The 16,040-nt window shown below is 41.4% G+C and overlaps 1 protein-coding gene across 2 annotated transcripts in view; it reads right to left on the reverse strand.

Annotated features, from left to right (window-relative positions):
- The window catches only part of grm8b (glutamate receptor, metabotropic 8b), a 120,094-nt gene that overhangs the window by 18,130 nt on the left and 85,924 nt on the right, over positions 1 to 16,040 (reverse strand). For both annotated transcript variants that reach the window (XM_069528450.1, XM_069528451.1), the window contains 3 exons: positions 15,262 to 15,462; positions 3,895 to 4,034; positions 2,196 to 3,131 (listed from right to left, as the gene is read on the reverse strand). In XM_069528450.1, coding sequence (XP_069384551.1) covers positions 2,196 to 3,131; positions 3,895 to 4,034; positions 15,262 to 15,462 — 1,277 coding nt within the window. The remainder of the gene's footprint in view (positions 1 to 2,195; positions 3,132 to 3,894; positions 4,035 to 15,261; positions 15,463 to 16,040) is intronic.

The raw sequence follows: 16,040 nt of genomic DNA on the forward strand, positions 1-16,040 counted from the left end.
AAATGTTCTTCTCAGTGAAATGTATTCTGTTTGGTTGAAGTTCTTTAGTTAAATCTTGAGATGTGTTGGAGATTTTGTAAATAGAAAACTATAGATGTTGGCCTTTTCTAGTCTGTGTTAAGAGTATCAGTAGAAAGATTGTGAGACGAACATAACCTCAGCATCACTTAAATGCTCCCTGAGCCTTTCAACTGCACCTCACACCATGTATCAGTACATTGACCTGGCACATGTAGATGGTATCACAGGTCTCTGTTAAAGATAGTTTCTGACATTAGATGTGGATGTTGATCATCAGTCCTTGATCTCAACATAAATTTGGCCATGAGAGATGCAATCAGAGATGCAACTTGCTCTGATGAAAATGAGTGTAAATCCTGTGGCATTATGAATCCGCTTCATCAATTTACAGTGATGAGAGAGTTTCTGAGGCTGCCCTCAGAACAAACCCACTGACAGAGTCAGCGTGACTGTTGCTTCTTGCTTGCAGCTAACATATACAGTACTGTGTAAATATTTCAGGAAATTGAGATTTTTAGATTCCAGTTCATCATGAGCTGCCGTCAGGAAGGCATGTGATCAGTCCCAAATTCATTATGCAACATGAAGTCAAAGCACACATCCAGAGCTGTGAAGACCAATGTCAGGGAATCAGGGAATCATTCTGGTATCACATGAAGAAACAAGACACTGACTCAAATGCCTCCACACAAGAACTGTGGCAAACTGTACATGTGTTTGGAGGTAACACAGCAGATATTGGTATATTTGCTCTTTGTATACATTGAATTAATGAATAAAGATTTGTAATGGTATTATCTTTGGGAGCATTCCTACTTTACTTGATGTTTTGCACAATACTGTCAGTGATATATGGCATGAATAAAGATGGACAATACAGTTGTCGAGTCTGCACCAATGACGCAAATTGTGAAAGTGTCTATTGTGTGAATACACCTACACAGTCCTCAACAGCAAGTTTGCTAAAAAAGAACTAATTAAGATTGTTTCGTTAACTCCTTTGTCCAAGGTCAACAAGAAACTGTAAAGTACAACTTCAAAACAGAGATCCTGCAGAAAAAGTTTGAACATCTATGTTTCCCTCTCAACAGAGCAGACTTCTTGGTGTCCTGGTTGGCGCCATGGGAAAATCCTGGGATCACCAAAATTAATTGAATAAAAGCTTCACAAAATCTTGAAAATCAGATGTCATGTGTTCCGAAATAAATCTTCCACTAACAAAGTAAAACAACTCAGATACAACATCCTCAGTGTCTGAACAGTAGCAGCAGAAAAGACCGGTAAACTATTGAGAGGAAATCTCAGGGAATCGCTCCACCTGTCTGCCAGACCTCCCCACAGACACGATAATGAGCAAAATCCTCCATCTGGCAGCTCGCTTACAGCCAGCCCAACCCAAAAAACTGTTGTCTGAATGTGCTAAATTTAATTCTGCTCTAATTAGTTTTGTGTCGAGAGGCTGCAGAGCAGGTTGAGTCGAGCCTGTGGTGATCAGAAACCACTCAGTCATCAATCATTCACTCAGAACAGTGTGGTTTGTAAAAGTCCTGCCTCTAAAATATACTAATGATCCTCACATTAATGTTTAACATGTATAGAGGCTGAAAATGAGATTATTGTTTGAACTGTACTCAGCACGCAGCCTTCAATTTGGAGGATTACACGATTACAGACATGTGCAGTGTACCTTCACCACCTTCAGCCTGTCCTGTGCTCTGATTGGCTCGAGTTGGGTGGAGCTGTCACCAACTCTGACTAGATTTCCAGCAGGCTTTAAATCCCTGATTCCATCCTAGTATATTTTTCTGGAGTTAGCATCAACTCATTTTCCTCACCACCATTCTTGGGGTATAGTTCTGCCCTGCTACACAGAACTGGATGCTTGCTTTATAACTTTGGCTATAAATGAGAAGCAGTTCATGTAAACTTCTGTCTGAAACCAAGATCCCATTGTCACAACTATGATTTTTTTAATGTTAAATCTGCCACTGTTACAATTGTAAACAATGGAAGTGCCATGTGACAAATGTGATCAATTGATATTTGTTCGACAAAAACATACATGTGTATGAATTAATGATGCCCCTTACAGTGCGTGTTTCCACATATAAACTCTGCTGGAGGGCTAAACATCACATAAAACATTACATTATTTATCAGTGAGGCGCACTCACCCGCTCTTCCGACTGTGCTGTGCCAAAGAAGATGGGGATGAACGCAAGCCAGATGATGCAGGTTGTGTACATAGTAAATCCAATGGGTTTGGCCTCGTTGAAGGTCTCTGGCACGCCACGTGTCTTGATGGCATATACGGTGCACGTGACCATCAAGAGGATGCTGTATCCCAGAGAGCAGATGAGGGACAGGTCAGATATGTCACACTTGAGCACGCCACGTGCGTTCTCAGGATCCTGTGTGCGCTGCTCCCCGTAATCCACAAAGGTGTGCGGTGGGTCGAGAGTGAACCACATTAGGACGCCCAGCAGCTGGACTGAGATGAGTGAGAAGGTGATGACTAGCTGGGAGGCAGGTGAGATGAAGCGCGGTGCCGTCACTGCCTTCTTGCCCTGCTCAAAGATGCGGTGGATGCGGTTTGTCTTGGTGAGCAGCGCAGCATTGCTGAAGCACATGCCGAGGCCGAGAAAGATGCGGCGGAAAGAGCAGACGACGACATCAGGTGCAGCGATCATGGGGAAGGTGATGATGTAGCACAGGAAGATACCTGTCAGAAGTACATAGCTCATCTCCCGCCCAGAGGCACGCACGATGGGGGTGTCGTTGTAGCGGACAAAGGTAGCGATGACGAAGATAGTGGCAATGATCCCCAGGATGGAGATGAAGATGGGCACAAGAGCCCAGGGCGAGTGCCACTCCAGTTTGATGATTGGGATGGACTGGCAGCCAGTGCGATTCTGGTCTGGTCTCTTCTCGTAGGGGCAGATCTCGCAGGTGAACTCGCTGGCTTGGAAGTGGTATCCCTCACAGCGCTCGCAGTGCCAGCAGCACGGGACGCCCTTCACCACCTTCTTCCTTTCGCCAGTCTGACAGGGCCGACTGCAGACAGAGGTGGGAAGAGGGGAGTCGCCAGAGGTCCACTGCAGGGCCTCCATCTGAGGGGAGAGAGGGGAAATCTTAATATTCATCTTCAAGCTAAGAAACAAAACAAGCAGCTCAACAATATCTCAATGATCAAAAAAACACATTTATTGATTTATTGATTTACTGATGCTTCAAGCTGTTAACTTAATATCTTCAAACTCCCTCTAAAACTAAACTAAAACTGTTTGAACAGACTCTTAGAAAAGAACAACAATTTGAGCCTATTATTGGTGAAAAAACTTTTAGTGGACATTTTGTGGCCTCATAGTTGCCCCACAAGATAACATTGTGTCCTCTGGTCGAAATCATTTTATTCTTAATAGAGAATTATGAAACATGCTTTGTCACAGAGCAAAACTCTTTTGTTTCCAAACTTGATAAGTAGTTGTTTGAATTCGTTTTGTCAAATGCTGTTTGCAAGGTCAACAGTGAGAATGTGAAAGTGTTCAGAAACATCCGAAAGTTGTCGACGCTGTTCTCCATTCAAACTCTAAAACATCCAGATTAAACAAGCGGACCTTGAGATAAGATTGTTTTGCCACACTGATTCTAAGATCAAGAGCAAACTTTTAAACTTGCCATGTTTCATATCCCACTGTTTTGGGTTTATTCATAAAGAGTAGGATGGGTTAATGAACCAATTTAAATACCAGTACTACCATCTTTAGAACCAGGCCTACCAGCTTTAGAACAAAAAACAAATCAAACATGAAATAGACAGAATCAAATTATTTCCAGTTGAAGATGTTACAGTTGGAGGTTAGTGGTCCTCACATATAGATGCAGCTGATTGGTCCAGTGTCCGATGACCTTGTACTCTGCTGTCGACCCGTTGTTGATCTGATACTGGAAGATGTCATAGCGTCCAGGGGCATCGCCATTCTTGTTAAAGATGACAGGAGTCCCTGCACTTCCTGTGAAATCACAAAGCAGAGAACAGACTCTGACATCACATATTGTTGGGACCTGGGAGAGGGGTCGAACATACTCTCTGGGCCAGAGAAGGTTTTATCAACATGTCAGGGCCAAGCTAGTGTTTTACAGTAGTTTGATGAGGTCAGACCATTTGTCTCTTCCACTGGTCAGAACTGCCCTTTTGTAGATGTCTCATTGTTAGTATAACAAACTGCATTTGACTTGTCTCTCTGAATTGTATGTTTACAGCAAGAAAATGTGAAAAACTAAATGATTCATTATGTGATTTACAGCAACCAGGGCCATTAAATCCTTTTTAACCAAACCAACTGACACTGTCAATGTTAAAAGTACAATTTGTAGAATTTTGTGATATCTAGTATTGAAATCACATGTTGCAGCTGAACACCCCTCACCTCACCCTCTCCTTCCAAACATGAAACAGAACCTGTGGCAGCCTTCGTTGTCATAAAAACTCAAAAGGTGTTTAGTTTGTTCAGTCTGGACTAATGTAAAAAACATGGCGGCCTCCGTAGAGAGGGTCCCCCAGATGTAAATATAAAGTATTTAAATATAAAGGACCTTTTCTGGGGTAAAGAAAACTACAATTCATATAATTTAGATGAAATGAACTAGTGAAAACATCATGAGGATTATTCTACATTAAATTTCTGCCAATAGTTCCCTTTCACCTAAATCTTACACACTGGACCTTTAAAGAAACAACTATAAACACTTTTCAGCCCTGTGTAATATAATGGATTTAAGTGTTTGACTCTCAAAATGAACTTGTGTTATCAAATCTCACAACTAAAATGTCAAATTCTGAAAGTTGGCAAAAAATGTTTATTGTAATTTATTCTGTGATTACACAGTTCCTGATTGAAATAATATCCCAATGGCTTGAGTGGATGCTTGTGTATTCAGCCTATATTTTAAATGCAGATCTTCAAAGTAGAGGGCAACACACACCAGCAGCATCAGTTTATTAGGATACCCCGCTGCCCTATCGACAAGGATTAATTATTCAACATTAGTCATCTGCACTTCCTGGATTAACACATATCTGCTCAAATAATTGATTTGTATGTGATGTCTCATGCAATGTATCTAATGTCTGTGTCTTTTGTTAGGGATTTATATATTTATAAGGATTTCTCCCTTCTCTTGGTGAATTCTCAAATTTCTTTGCTGTGTTGTGTGTATCTACCATCTCTCTATCTACCCCTCCATCTATCTATCTATCTCTCTCTCTTTAAGGCTGTCGTTCCACCATTCTTCACATATGTTGTATATATGTTCATATAAAGATAGAATACAGAAGGACAACATAAGGAACAATTATCACAGCAAATCAAAATGGAAATTCATACCAAGTACAGATATGACAGAGTGCAATTGTGAAAGTGTGTAAATGAGCTAGTTAAGCGTAAAGGATGCTAACTTCCACAGAATGAAGAGACACTTATTTTCATTCAAGCAGGTGTCGTGAAACAACAGCCGGATGGCACTGGCCCACACGCTCTGGAGGGGACGGTCCTCACAGTCTAATATGACATAACAAGGAACTGTCTGTTATCAATGGCCACAAGCTTGGTCTGACTTTTACCTGAGCTCTTACCGGCTAATTTAATAAGACGTGCAAATGTAAGTTTCTAAACCAAGCAGTATCACCACATATCCAATTGAAACCTCAATTAAAAAAGAGTTATTACCTCAGCAGAAATAATATAAGAGGCAACAGCCCCCAGGTAAAGAAATAGTGAGACCTGTTTAAAGGCACATCAACCGACAGTTTGTTATCAAAAACACCGATGTGCTCCCACTATAACTCTACTACAAGCTGATGTCTCAACATAACCCTACAGTTGGCCAAGGGCTTAGACTTTCTAAAATCAATGATCAAGTCTTTCATTGACAAAGTTAAATGGAAGAAAGACTCCAGTCACACCAAGACACAAAGACATCCACCACTGGCCCATGGTCCCATTCTGCCTCTTCAAGTAGGCTGACAATAACAGAATCATCAGCAAACTTAAATGTGTCGATTCCTCCAGTTGCTGTGACAACAACCTTGAGGGGAAAATGTGGATCAGTACAGAGCTGAGTTGAAGTGAAAACATTCAGGTTAGGATCAAGTTTTCAGTGGCAAATGTGTTTTCCCTTGATGTGTCTGGTTTGTAAGCACTTTAAGTATCACAATACTGCACATAGAGTTTATCTATCATACTCAGGCAGTACATTTACAACCTTTTAAACCGTATACCTAACATTAGTCAAAAGATAGATTTGGTTTTATAGGGCAGTACTTTCATGTTACCTTGTCCAAGCTATTTAAAGGCAAAGACAAATTAATAAATAATAACTTTAGGCCTGGCACACTTATTTCAACCCTAAACTGATTTTAGAAACTGACAGATTCCTTTGATTTCTAATATTACAATAGACATACTAGACAAGTTGGCCAGAATTTATCCTCCTTAACTCGATGCTTTGTTTTCACATTCAGTCCCTGGATCTGTTTTTTAATCTTCAGCAACTGTATTCACCATGCAGTATTATTATCATACAGTGGAGCTGTATTCCTCGCCACAGGGAAAATTTAACACAGGAGGACAACAGGCCTGAACTTGAAGTGGATTAGTTTGGAGCGGCTGAAGCCGAGAGGAAGAGCAGCAGATTGGAGCTAAAGAGCAGAACAACAACAACAACAAAAAGAAAACTGATTTATAATGAAGTGAGTGGGCGCCGGTTTGATTCTATCCTGCCCTGATTTCCTTCCTCAACATGAATACAAGCATCACAAATCACATCAGCGTCGAGATGAATCACCACAGTTCGCCTCAGGGTGTGGAAACACCCCCCACCGCCATCACCACCTCATCCTCTACATCCCTCACTTCACTTCAGTTCACTTCACAGAATGTGTGCTGATATGGACTCAACGTTCCACGTTATTTTCCGAATGTGGGAATCAGGATCACTCTGCAGTGACGCGCTGCAGCATTGTCACTGAACACAATGAGACGACCCAAAAACAAACAATCTTCCCTGCAGAACAAAAAGCAGATGTTACAGTGGAGTCCAGAGTAAAAAAATATTCAAATGGACCACACACATGATTTATTTATTGAGATTTAAATAACATATTTTATATAACAGACTATTTACACAAGTAACCTTCATTTAATTTATTTATTTCATCTAGTCTGAAGTCAGTGACTTCATTCCAGCTCAGGTGGAATGGGTTGTTTTCATCTAACAGAATCACAAAATGTTGCAGATTAACAACAAAGATTCTTGAAGTCGAGCACCATCTTGGAAGTCAAGGTATTTAGTCACAAAAATGTTGAAACTAGATGTGATGGTAAACTGCTAATGGTCAATGTATTTCTTTTGATTTTATCTGCTCAAATCCACCACCTTTCCCTGACCTTGACCAACAGGCTTTTATTGCTGTAAGAGAGAGGCGGGTGTGATTGCTGAACTTTTCACACCCACCATCCATCCTGAGCTCTGTCATAAATGCAGTGCTTCTTTCACTCCGAAAACCTATATAATCCAGCCAGAGTTGGTCATTACAAGATAATAGGAAAATCAATTTGGGATATATTTTAAATTTGACCATAACTGATAAAATGTATAATTTTTGTTTTTTTAAATCTAGTTGCTCTCTTAATTGAATTTACAAGTCTGAAGCTGGCACCTAAATATTGTGGACTAGACACACCATTGTGGATGTATGCCTCCATCAACCAGTGCAGTTTCAGTCTACATACATGGGAAGCAGCATGGGAAGCAGATACGAAAAAGAAAATAATAAAATGACATAAATGATGAAAATCATACCAACAATTACAGGGAGGTGTCAGTCAGAACGAGCGGCTGATGTGAGGGACATGTTGTCTGGGCTCCTTTTGCAAAGAAGGCTTCAGGTTTATGGTAAAGAGAGGCAGATGGGAATGAAAAGGGAGCTGTGGCCCAATCTGTTAAGGTCTGCTGCCAGAAGGACAATGCTCCACCAATTAATGATCAGTCATATACTGCACTGTATCATAATGGTTTCTTCTCGTTCACCCACTCATGCACGTACACATGCACACAGTAGAGCAGCTGGATCACATTTGAATTCTGGATTTCCAAGAACCAAGTGGACCTGCGAAGACATGGAATCAGGTCGTCACACCAATATTGAGTACGTTTTGCCGACATTGTCCTGCAGTTGGTCGGTTGGATGGACAAGGCTGTGTTTTTAAGCCTTGTCTTCAATGGGACACAGATATTCTGCTGCAGGTGTTGAGTGTGAGACTGCTGATTGAGGTCCGCCAGAGGTTCGTCTTCAGAAACACCAGGAACTACATCAGCCTCTGTGACGTTTTCTTTATTCAAACTTGTTTCCACTAAGCCCATTTCCTGAGAGTAAACCATAAATACTCAGTCAGGATGTTCAAATGTTCTGACGTTATTTGTAGACTTTGCTTCCAGGTTGTTGATACTGTGCCTCCTTGCAGCTGCAGTTTGTCAGCAAGTCAGAGCAGGAAGAGATGTGATCCTCCATCAGTTGAACCTTTTGACCTGAATTGATCCGACAGCAGTGGGTTTCTCTGCTGCCCTGACAGAAAGCATGTCTGAAACACTGCAGCACAGGGTGGTCTCAGAGTTTTATTGAACCAGTTTCCAGTATCTAATGTTTACAGGGACTTTGGCGGATGGAGTGCATGGTTAGAGCTGCAGCCCGCAGCTCAGCGATTCATCCGTGTGATCATGACTCCAAACTTCACATTTACACAAGTTTCTCTGCATCCTCATTCCAAATAGAGATTTAGTCACATTCCGTCCTTTAGTTGTGAAGTATTTCAACTTCTGAGCTTTCATCATTTTTGATTTCATGCATAATTTCCTCAAAGTTTTGGTCCTAGAGACAGCTTTTATTCCATTCAAGCTTCAAAGAGCAGAAGAAAAGTTGACACCTGCAAATTTGCAAACAAAATGTGTTTATTCATGCTAGATTACAGTAAGTGTTGCAGGTTTGCAGATGATTTTGTGATAAATACCTTGAAATAAATGTTCAGCTTTTCAGAAAGAGCAACAAAGACACCGTTCATAAGAAAACTAAGCGGTTCACAATCTGGCTGCATCAAATTCAGACACTTTGTCACACCGCTTGGCTCCAGACACACTGGGTATCCGTCTGCGTCTGAGATGCAAACCCAGTCGCTGAACATTCCTCAATTCCATCGACCACTGCGCTTTAAGGCACAGTGAGAATCAGTGAACTGAACATGCGCTGCCGAGGAAATTATATCCTATATAATTTATTCATTCATCTTCATTTACATTTTTTTCAGCCTGTAAACCCGAATTCTGCCTGAAGTCTAGCCCTTTGTTGAAGCCTGGATGTTTGCAACCTTCAAGTTAAGACTTTTGAACTTTCACCTGCCCCCTGAGTTGTGCATTTGGATTCTGTTGCGCCTAACTTGAGCTGTGACACCTGCATCCTTCAGAGGACGTGACCTTTCCCGCCCACAAACAGCGCAGCAGTGGATTAGGTGATATGTTGCCGAGCAACAGAGTTCCAGTTGGACACAACAAGAACGTTTAAATGCCCAACTTGTCACTTGCTGATGCCATTACCTCTATGAAACATGCTTCGTCACCAAAGTGCAATGAATCCTGGGATAGGTTGGACTGGGAAGGATCCACCTGTTGGAGCCTTTGTTTATTGGGATGAAAGGATGCACTTGCCTGATGCATTCGGAGGATCCTTCGAACTGGGACAGCCCAGTCGCACCGCTGTGTTGCAATCGGTCTTTAAATACAGCCCCTGAAGAATGCAGCCAGAAAACTGACACACAAAACCACTGAGTAGTCTTTCTGACCCTTTTCATTGAATGGTTGCTAAAGTGCCTCGAAAGTCACCAGAAATCACCAATTGTCATCATACACTCAATAGATTTTGCATAAACTTGTGTAATGATTTACATATGCACACAGGATGTAATTAAAAGTTTAGAGGATTTAAAAACCCTTTTTAAAAACCCCCTCACAGCTTTTCAACTCATCAAACAAATCTCCATTTGTTTAGATGTTAACATGCTGAGAGGATCTGTAAAGAATGATCACTCCCTTAGTTTTTCGATGAGCTTTGTGTTTCTCCTAAGCAATTCTTAGTAAATACAGATATTACGGAGGCAGGGAAATAAAACTGCTTTCATCTTGTATGGTCTTCATGAAGCCTACTTAAAAACCACATGTATCCAGTGAAACTCTAGTGTTCGGTGAGTCAGTGTCCTCTCAGCTCATGTGATCGGGTCAGTGAGGGAAACTGAACACAGACTGTTGCCTGCCTCCCTTCTGATGTGAAGGGATATCACATCAGATATATTCACCTTAAGCCAGTTCAATTTAAGAATTTGACAGAGCATTTCTAAACTACCCTGAGAGAAGACAGATCTTAAAATGTCTGCTCTGTGTTTTCATGTGTGCTGGAAAAAAGGAGCTTTATGGACCAATCACATTCAGGGAATGTTGATTTGACATGATCTTTAATTAACTAAGATGGCTGCAATGTGTAACATCACATGTTGAAATTGTTTTGCTGCCTGACTGATCATAGGTCTATCGAGATAAATACACTTTGGTGCTACTGTTGATAATGCCCCAGGAAATGGAAAATAAATGGAAAGGTTTCTGGCTTTGTCAACTTATACTCAGGCCAAACTGGACGTGTTAGCAGCCTGTGCAAAAGTCTTTCTTTTAATTTTGGTGCCCATGTGTTCAGGTCAGAGCAGCCACACTGCCTGCATGAGATGGGAAATATTTAAAGGACTGGAAGATGCACAGCTTGATACTGTTGAGTCCTAAAAATCCTACTTTTATTCAATGAAATACAGTAGTCATATCAGAAACCTCACATAGCAGCTCTGCAGCTGTGTGTGACAAGTGCGAGATGCAGCAGATCAGTAATGCAGCCGTCACACGCTGCAGGTGCACCCAGTGTGGCCCAGGCCACCAATCACTCGACATGGCATTCACGGTTCAGCATTATTACAAACACATAATTCCAGCTATTCCTTTAATACTCCGGTTCGCGGATTACAATGACAAACTTCTCTCTGTATGTCTCCTATGTTTGGTTATAAAAAGGTGCATAATTAAAGTGAAACCACGGCAGGAGCTCTTCACATATTCATCATTTCAGACACCTACATTACCCCCTCCCCATCCTTCCCTCCACCACTGGTCTGGATGTGAAGGGTTCCTCCTCGAGCAGCTCCACAGGGTCGGCCGTGTTGCATCTCAATGAAAAAACAAGCTTTTATAGCCTTTTAGTAATAAGCATGTGCTGTCCAAAGGAATCAGGGGGGATAGCCTTGACGTCCTGCCCCCACCTCTTTCCCCCGCCTCGCTCCCCCGCTGCTCCGCTGATTGCATTCTAACGGGACATTACAAAAAAAGCCTCATGCAGATGGCTTTAGCACAGCGATTGCTAACATTAGCAAAAGTGTCTCGATTAGCCTCCCAATGCTCCTCTAAAAATAAGCACGCAAGCAAGGAACACACGGGTGACTTAGCGATTAGCCCCCCGGCCACCGCTTCATCGTCCTGGATTTTCTGCATTTCATACATGGAATTATGGGTAACCCCGCTGCCCCGTGCTCAGTGAAGTGAAGCATAAAATACAGAGGAGCAGCTCGAGTTTGATTTATGTCAACGTTTGATGTATGTGAAGGTTCAACTGAGCATGCTGTTCACACATTCACACAGGAAAGCCCCAAATACAGCATGACATGAGTGTGTGTGTGTGTGTGTGTGCGCGTGTGTGTGTGTGTGTGTGTGTGTGTATGCCTTAAAAAGCTCAATCAGGCACAAACCACACATGAGCTACACACTGCTGAGCCAGGATTGATGCAAGTGTGCTGCACAGAAGCTGCAACCCGTTACTATTAGATTAAGGCTATACAGCAGGACAAAGGTTATAGAGTCCAAACATCTGAGAGTACTTCTGAGAGTACTTGGGCTCACTAGAGAGCAATGTTCTCAGGGAAATTTCCTTGATTAAATAAAATATGTTGATTAAACAGGAAAAAAAAAAAAGTGATTTACTGCACCTGCTCCAGTCTTCCTCACCTGGTGGATATAATATCTACTTTCACAATAAAGTGCTGCGCCACTCAGTACTTATGTTGATATTGTAAAACTATAGAGAGAAACATGGTTTCAGAAATACAATGACTTCTTATTGATATTTTGACATTTGTTTGTAGCAACACATCCATGCATATCTAGTTGATGGTTGATATTAGGGGATAGAGATTTCTTACTCTCACTCACTAGTGTGTTTCATTTGAATTTTACAAATGGCTGTTTTCTTTACCCTAGAATGAGCCCTTTATATCTAAAAACTTAACATTTACATCAGGAGAGGGTTCTCTCTAAGAACACCGCCATGCTTTTTACAGTCATCCAAACTGGACAAACTAAACACCTTTTGAGATTTTATAACAAGTGAAGGCTTCCACGGGTTTTTTTTCATGTTGGATGGGGAGGGTGAGGGGTATAAAGCTGCAACATGCAACTTCACCAGTAGATGTCATTAAATTCTACACACTGAACCTTTCGATGTAAAGAACAACAACACAGAATCTGAATTTTTAATTGACAATTTGTCTCAAATTCTTGACATTGGCCGCCAAAAGACAACTACAATATTCCTCGACCACTATCCAGAAAAATCAGCTTTTTATCCAAATTATTTTTTATTTTGTAATGTGGAAGGAAACTGGACTGTCCCGGAGAAAACACATATATGCAGGTATATATTTATACTAAGAGTCGAGAACATTTTGTAATGAGACACATTGAAACATTCAGCTTCAGCAGGAGTGGAACAACTGAAGAATGTGTGTGGAACATGTTTTCCATTTAAACTATAAAGAAAATGTTCTCGTTGGGTGGTGAAAGAGAAGCCGGCCTTGGGGATAAATGCCAGTGCATAGAAGTGAGTGGGGAAGTTGGCTTCTTTAAAGCTGCTGTGAAACCCACGGATGGCCTTGACTCAACCAGAAAGAGACAGTTTGAAAGCATGAGGACATGACACAAACAGGGGGGAAGAAAACCAATGAAATGATAAGTGACTATATATTTTTCTTCTATGCAGCAAGGAAGTGCTTCTTTCCTCCTTCCTTGCTTCTTAGTGATCTCCTACTAAGGACTGACAAACGCTTATTCACACCAGTAAAACATTGATTTTTACAATACTATTTTTTATCTTCTTACTTAGCACCCAGATTAGCTGATCATGCATTGTAGTAATCATCATGCATCAACAAATGCAAAGGGACATAAACTGTAGTCACTTCAGCCAGTAGTCCTCCTATCACCTTTTCCTGAGGAGGACAGGTGGATGTTCGCAGGTTGTGTGATAACAAATATTTGCTTCTGATGGTGAAGCAAATGGCAGCGTGGTGTTGATAGAGTTCAACTTTGATGAACGTTGACCCGTGATATTCAGTGGCGTATGTGTTACATTGCCCTGATCCTGCAGCCAAGCTAGCACAAGCAAAGCGACAGGAGCCATGATCCAGCGTTCTATGATATGGGCAGGACTTTTTATTATATCAGGGATGTTACAGAGTCACTGTGTCAGTAGTTGTGTAACTATAACATCTCAGCACATACTGTGAGATAGAATATCCCACAGCTGAGACTGCAAACTGTTGTGATCATTAAACCCGTGTAACAGCAGATGGATCATCAGACTGCAGCCGCTCCAACTGAGCAGAGGATAATGAATGTGGGAATCAGAGGAAACTAAACCGGGCGACCATATTGGGAGTTTAGTAATGAGTGGAGTATTTTCCCTATGACGACGTCAGCATTCACGCTTCCTGCTGACAAAGGACCCCGCCCGCTGAGAGACGAGCCACGTTGAGGAGTGCTCAGACCATGAAAACAAGGAAGAGAATAAGATGAAGAGGAGATAGAGGGATGAATGAAGGGAAAGTGAATGAGTCGTTACAAAATAAGACACTGATAAAAGGTCAGGATGACTAATAATCTATTTGATCATGTTTTCTGTGTTTAGTCCCTCTTGCTGCAGCATCACACTGTTCATATCAGTGAAAGATGGAGAAACACCAGACAATCACTTCTTAGATATATAGCTGAAGAAACTGTTGAAAATGTGGTGTGCATACAGGTGTGGAATGTCTGAGGAGATTCTCAGTCATCCAGGTCATGGTATATCCAAGTGCTGACAACAGGTCAACTCAACCAAGTCAAGTTGACCTGTTTTTAGCACTTGGACAAATGTGGACATATTCAATAGCAACTAAAGCGACCCAGTACAACCAGTCTGTTGTGTTGTGCATCACATTTAGTTTGGTGATTCCTTCCATCTCAATTGTCAATGTTACTGAGTAAGATGTGATATAACCTTTAACCTGTCGGACTTGGAAGAGTATCTAAAGATATGCTCCGTGTAGACCCAACCTTTAAATAAACCTAAACCTGGTTGAATTTTATGTCTGTGAAAAGAATTGTAGGAAATTCAATGAAAAAGCTGTTGATTCAGTATTTCAGACTTGTGGTACAAACATGGTCTTAAATCTTAAATTGCTCTTGTGTTTTATTATATCGGGCTTCTGTTCTAGCTTAGACTCAACATTTCTGAGATTTTATTTGCTTTATTCAACCGTTTCATCTTTGCTTCATTTATTTATGGGTTTTTTTTCTGATGACAATTGAAATGATGTAGTAGTTGTGGTTTGAAATTGAGCCCAAGTGTGTTTGTCCTGTTGATGCTATTGTGTTGATTGTCATGTGTCACTAGATTGTTTCATTTGTCGTCATTGTTATTTGTGTATTTATTTAATTTGTTTGTTTGGCTGCTAGCTAACTAATGTCCTGTGTTTGAACACCCCCTTGAAAATGACATGTTGCATCTCAAGGGTTTTATCCTCATATTTATTTTTTAAATAAAAAAGCAATGAATTATGTCAATAATAAAGAAATAAAATACCCTTACATTTGTTCCTCTGTAACTTTGGTTCAGCACCCAACCCAACTCATTCTGACCCCTTAACTAATTTGAAATAAAAACCTGAAGTACAAGACCTGGGAGCAACATTGGCATTGAAAGGAAATTAATATGAATTAGCTGAAAAACACCATAATTGTGATGGAGAATGATGACGTGAGTGATGAAGCCGGTGCTCCTCTTACCATTGAAGTTAACGGTGCAGATGTGAGCCAGCAGTTCCTTGCCATCGATGTTGGCCATACGCGGACACAGCCCGGGGGATCCGGCGCAGAGCTCGCGGTGCATGTGGTGCAGAGCGTGGGCCATGGCATACACAGCGTCCATCACAAACTGCACTTTCCCCTCCTGCTCGTAGGTGGAGTCACGGCCGACTTTCTCCAACCCTGGAACAGAGACAAAGTGTTGTAAGGTTAATGATCAATGAAATTATCAAACACATGCAAGTCTGATGGAATGAGATTCAGAGTCCATCCATTGATTCAAACACCAACTCTGTAGTTTGATTGGCTAGAGAGCTTCAGAGAGCTTTTCGGAGAGTATGACGGTGACGCGTCTCCCGGTTGGAGAAACTCACTCGAGGACCATCAAAGTTTCGCCGGCTTATTGTGTCTCAGTGGAGGAGTGCAGTTGTGGGTAATGGCAGTTTGAAGTCTGCCTCCAGAATGAACAGTGTTGTTGTCATTTTTCTAGACAACACAGAAAGTGATTCAGTTGGTTGAAAGTGGAGTTGTGATTCAGGGAACACTGACTCCGGTGTTATCTCTTGTAAACCCTGCAAAGAACGTGATCGTTTCTAATGTGCTGCCGTTTGTAATAATGAGATGTTGGAGAAGGAGTGTCTCCGTTTAAAAAGATCCCTTCAGCTGTAAATCTCTGCCCCTTGAACACGTCATGTCATTTAGACGACAGGTGTTTGTGATTCAGAAAAACAATAACAATATATTGAAATAGATTTCCGTTT

The sequence above is a fragment of the Paralichthys olivaceus genome, chromosome 7, assembly GCF_024713975.1.
Source record: "Paralichthys olivaceus isolate ysfri-2021 chromosome 7, ASM2471397v2, whole genome shotgun sequence".
Classification (NCBI taxonomy): Eukaryota; Metazoa; Chordata; class Actinopteri; order Pleuronectiformes; family Paralichthyidae; genus Paralichthys; species Paralichthys olivaceus.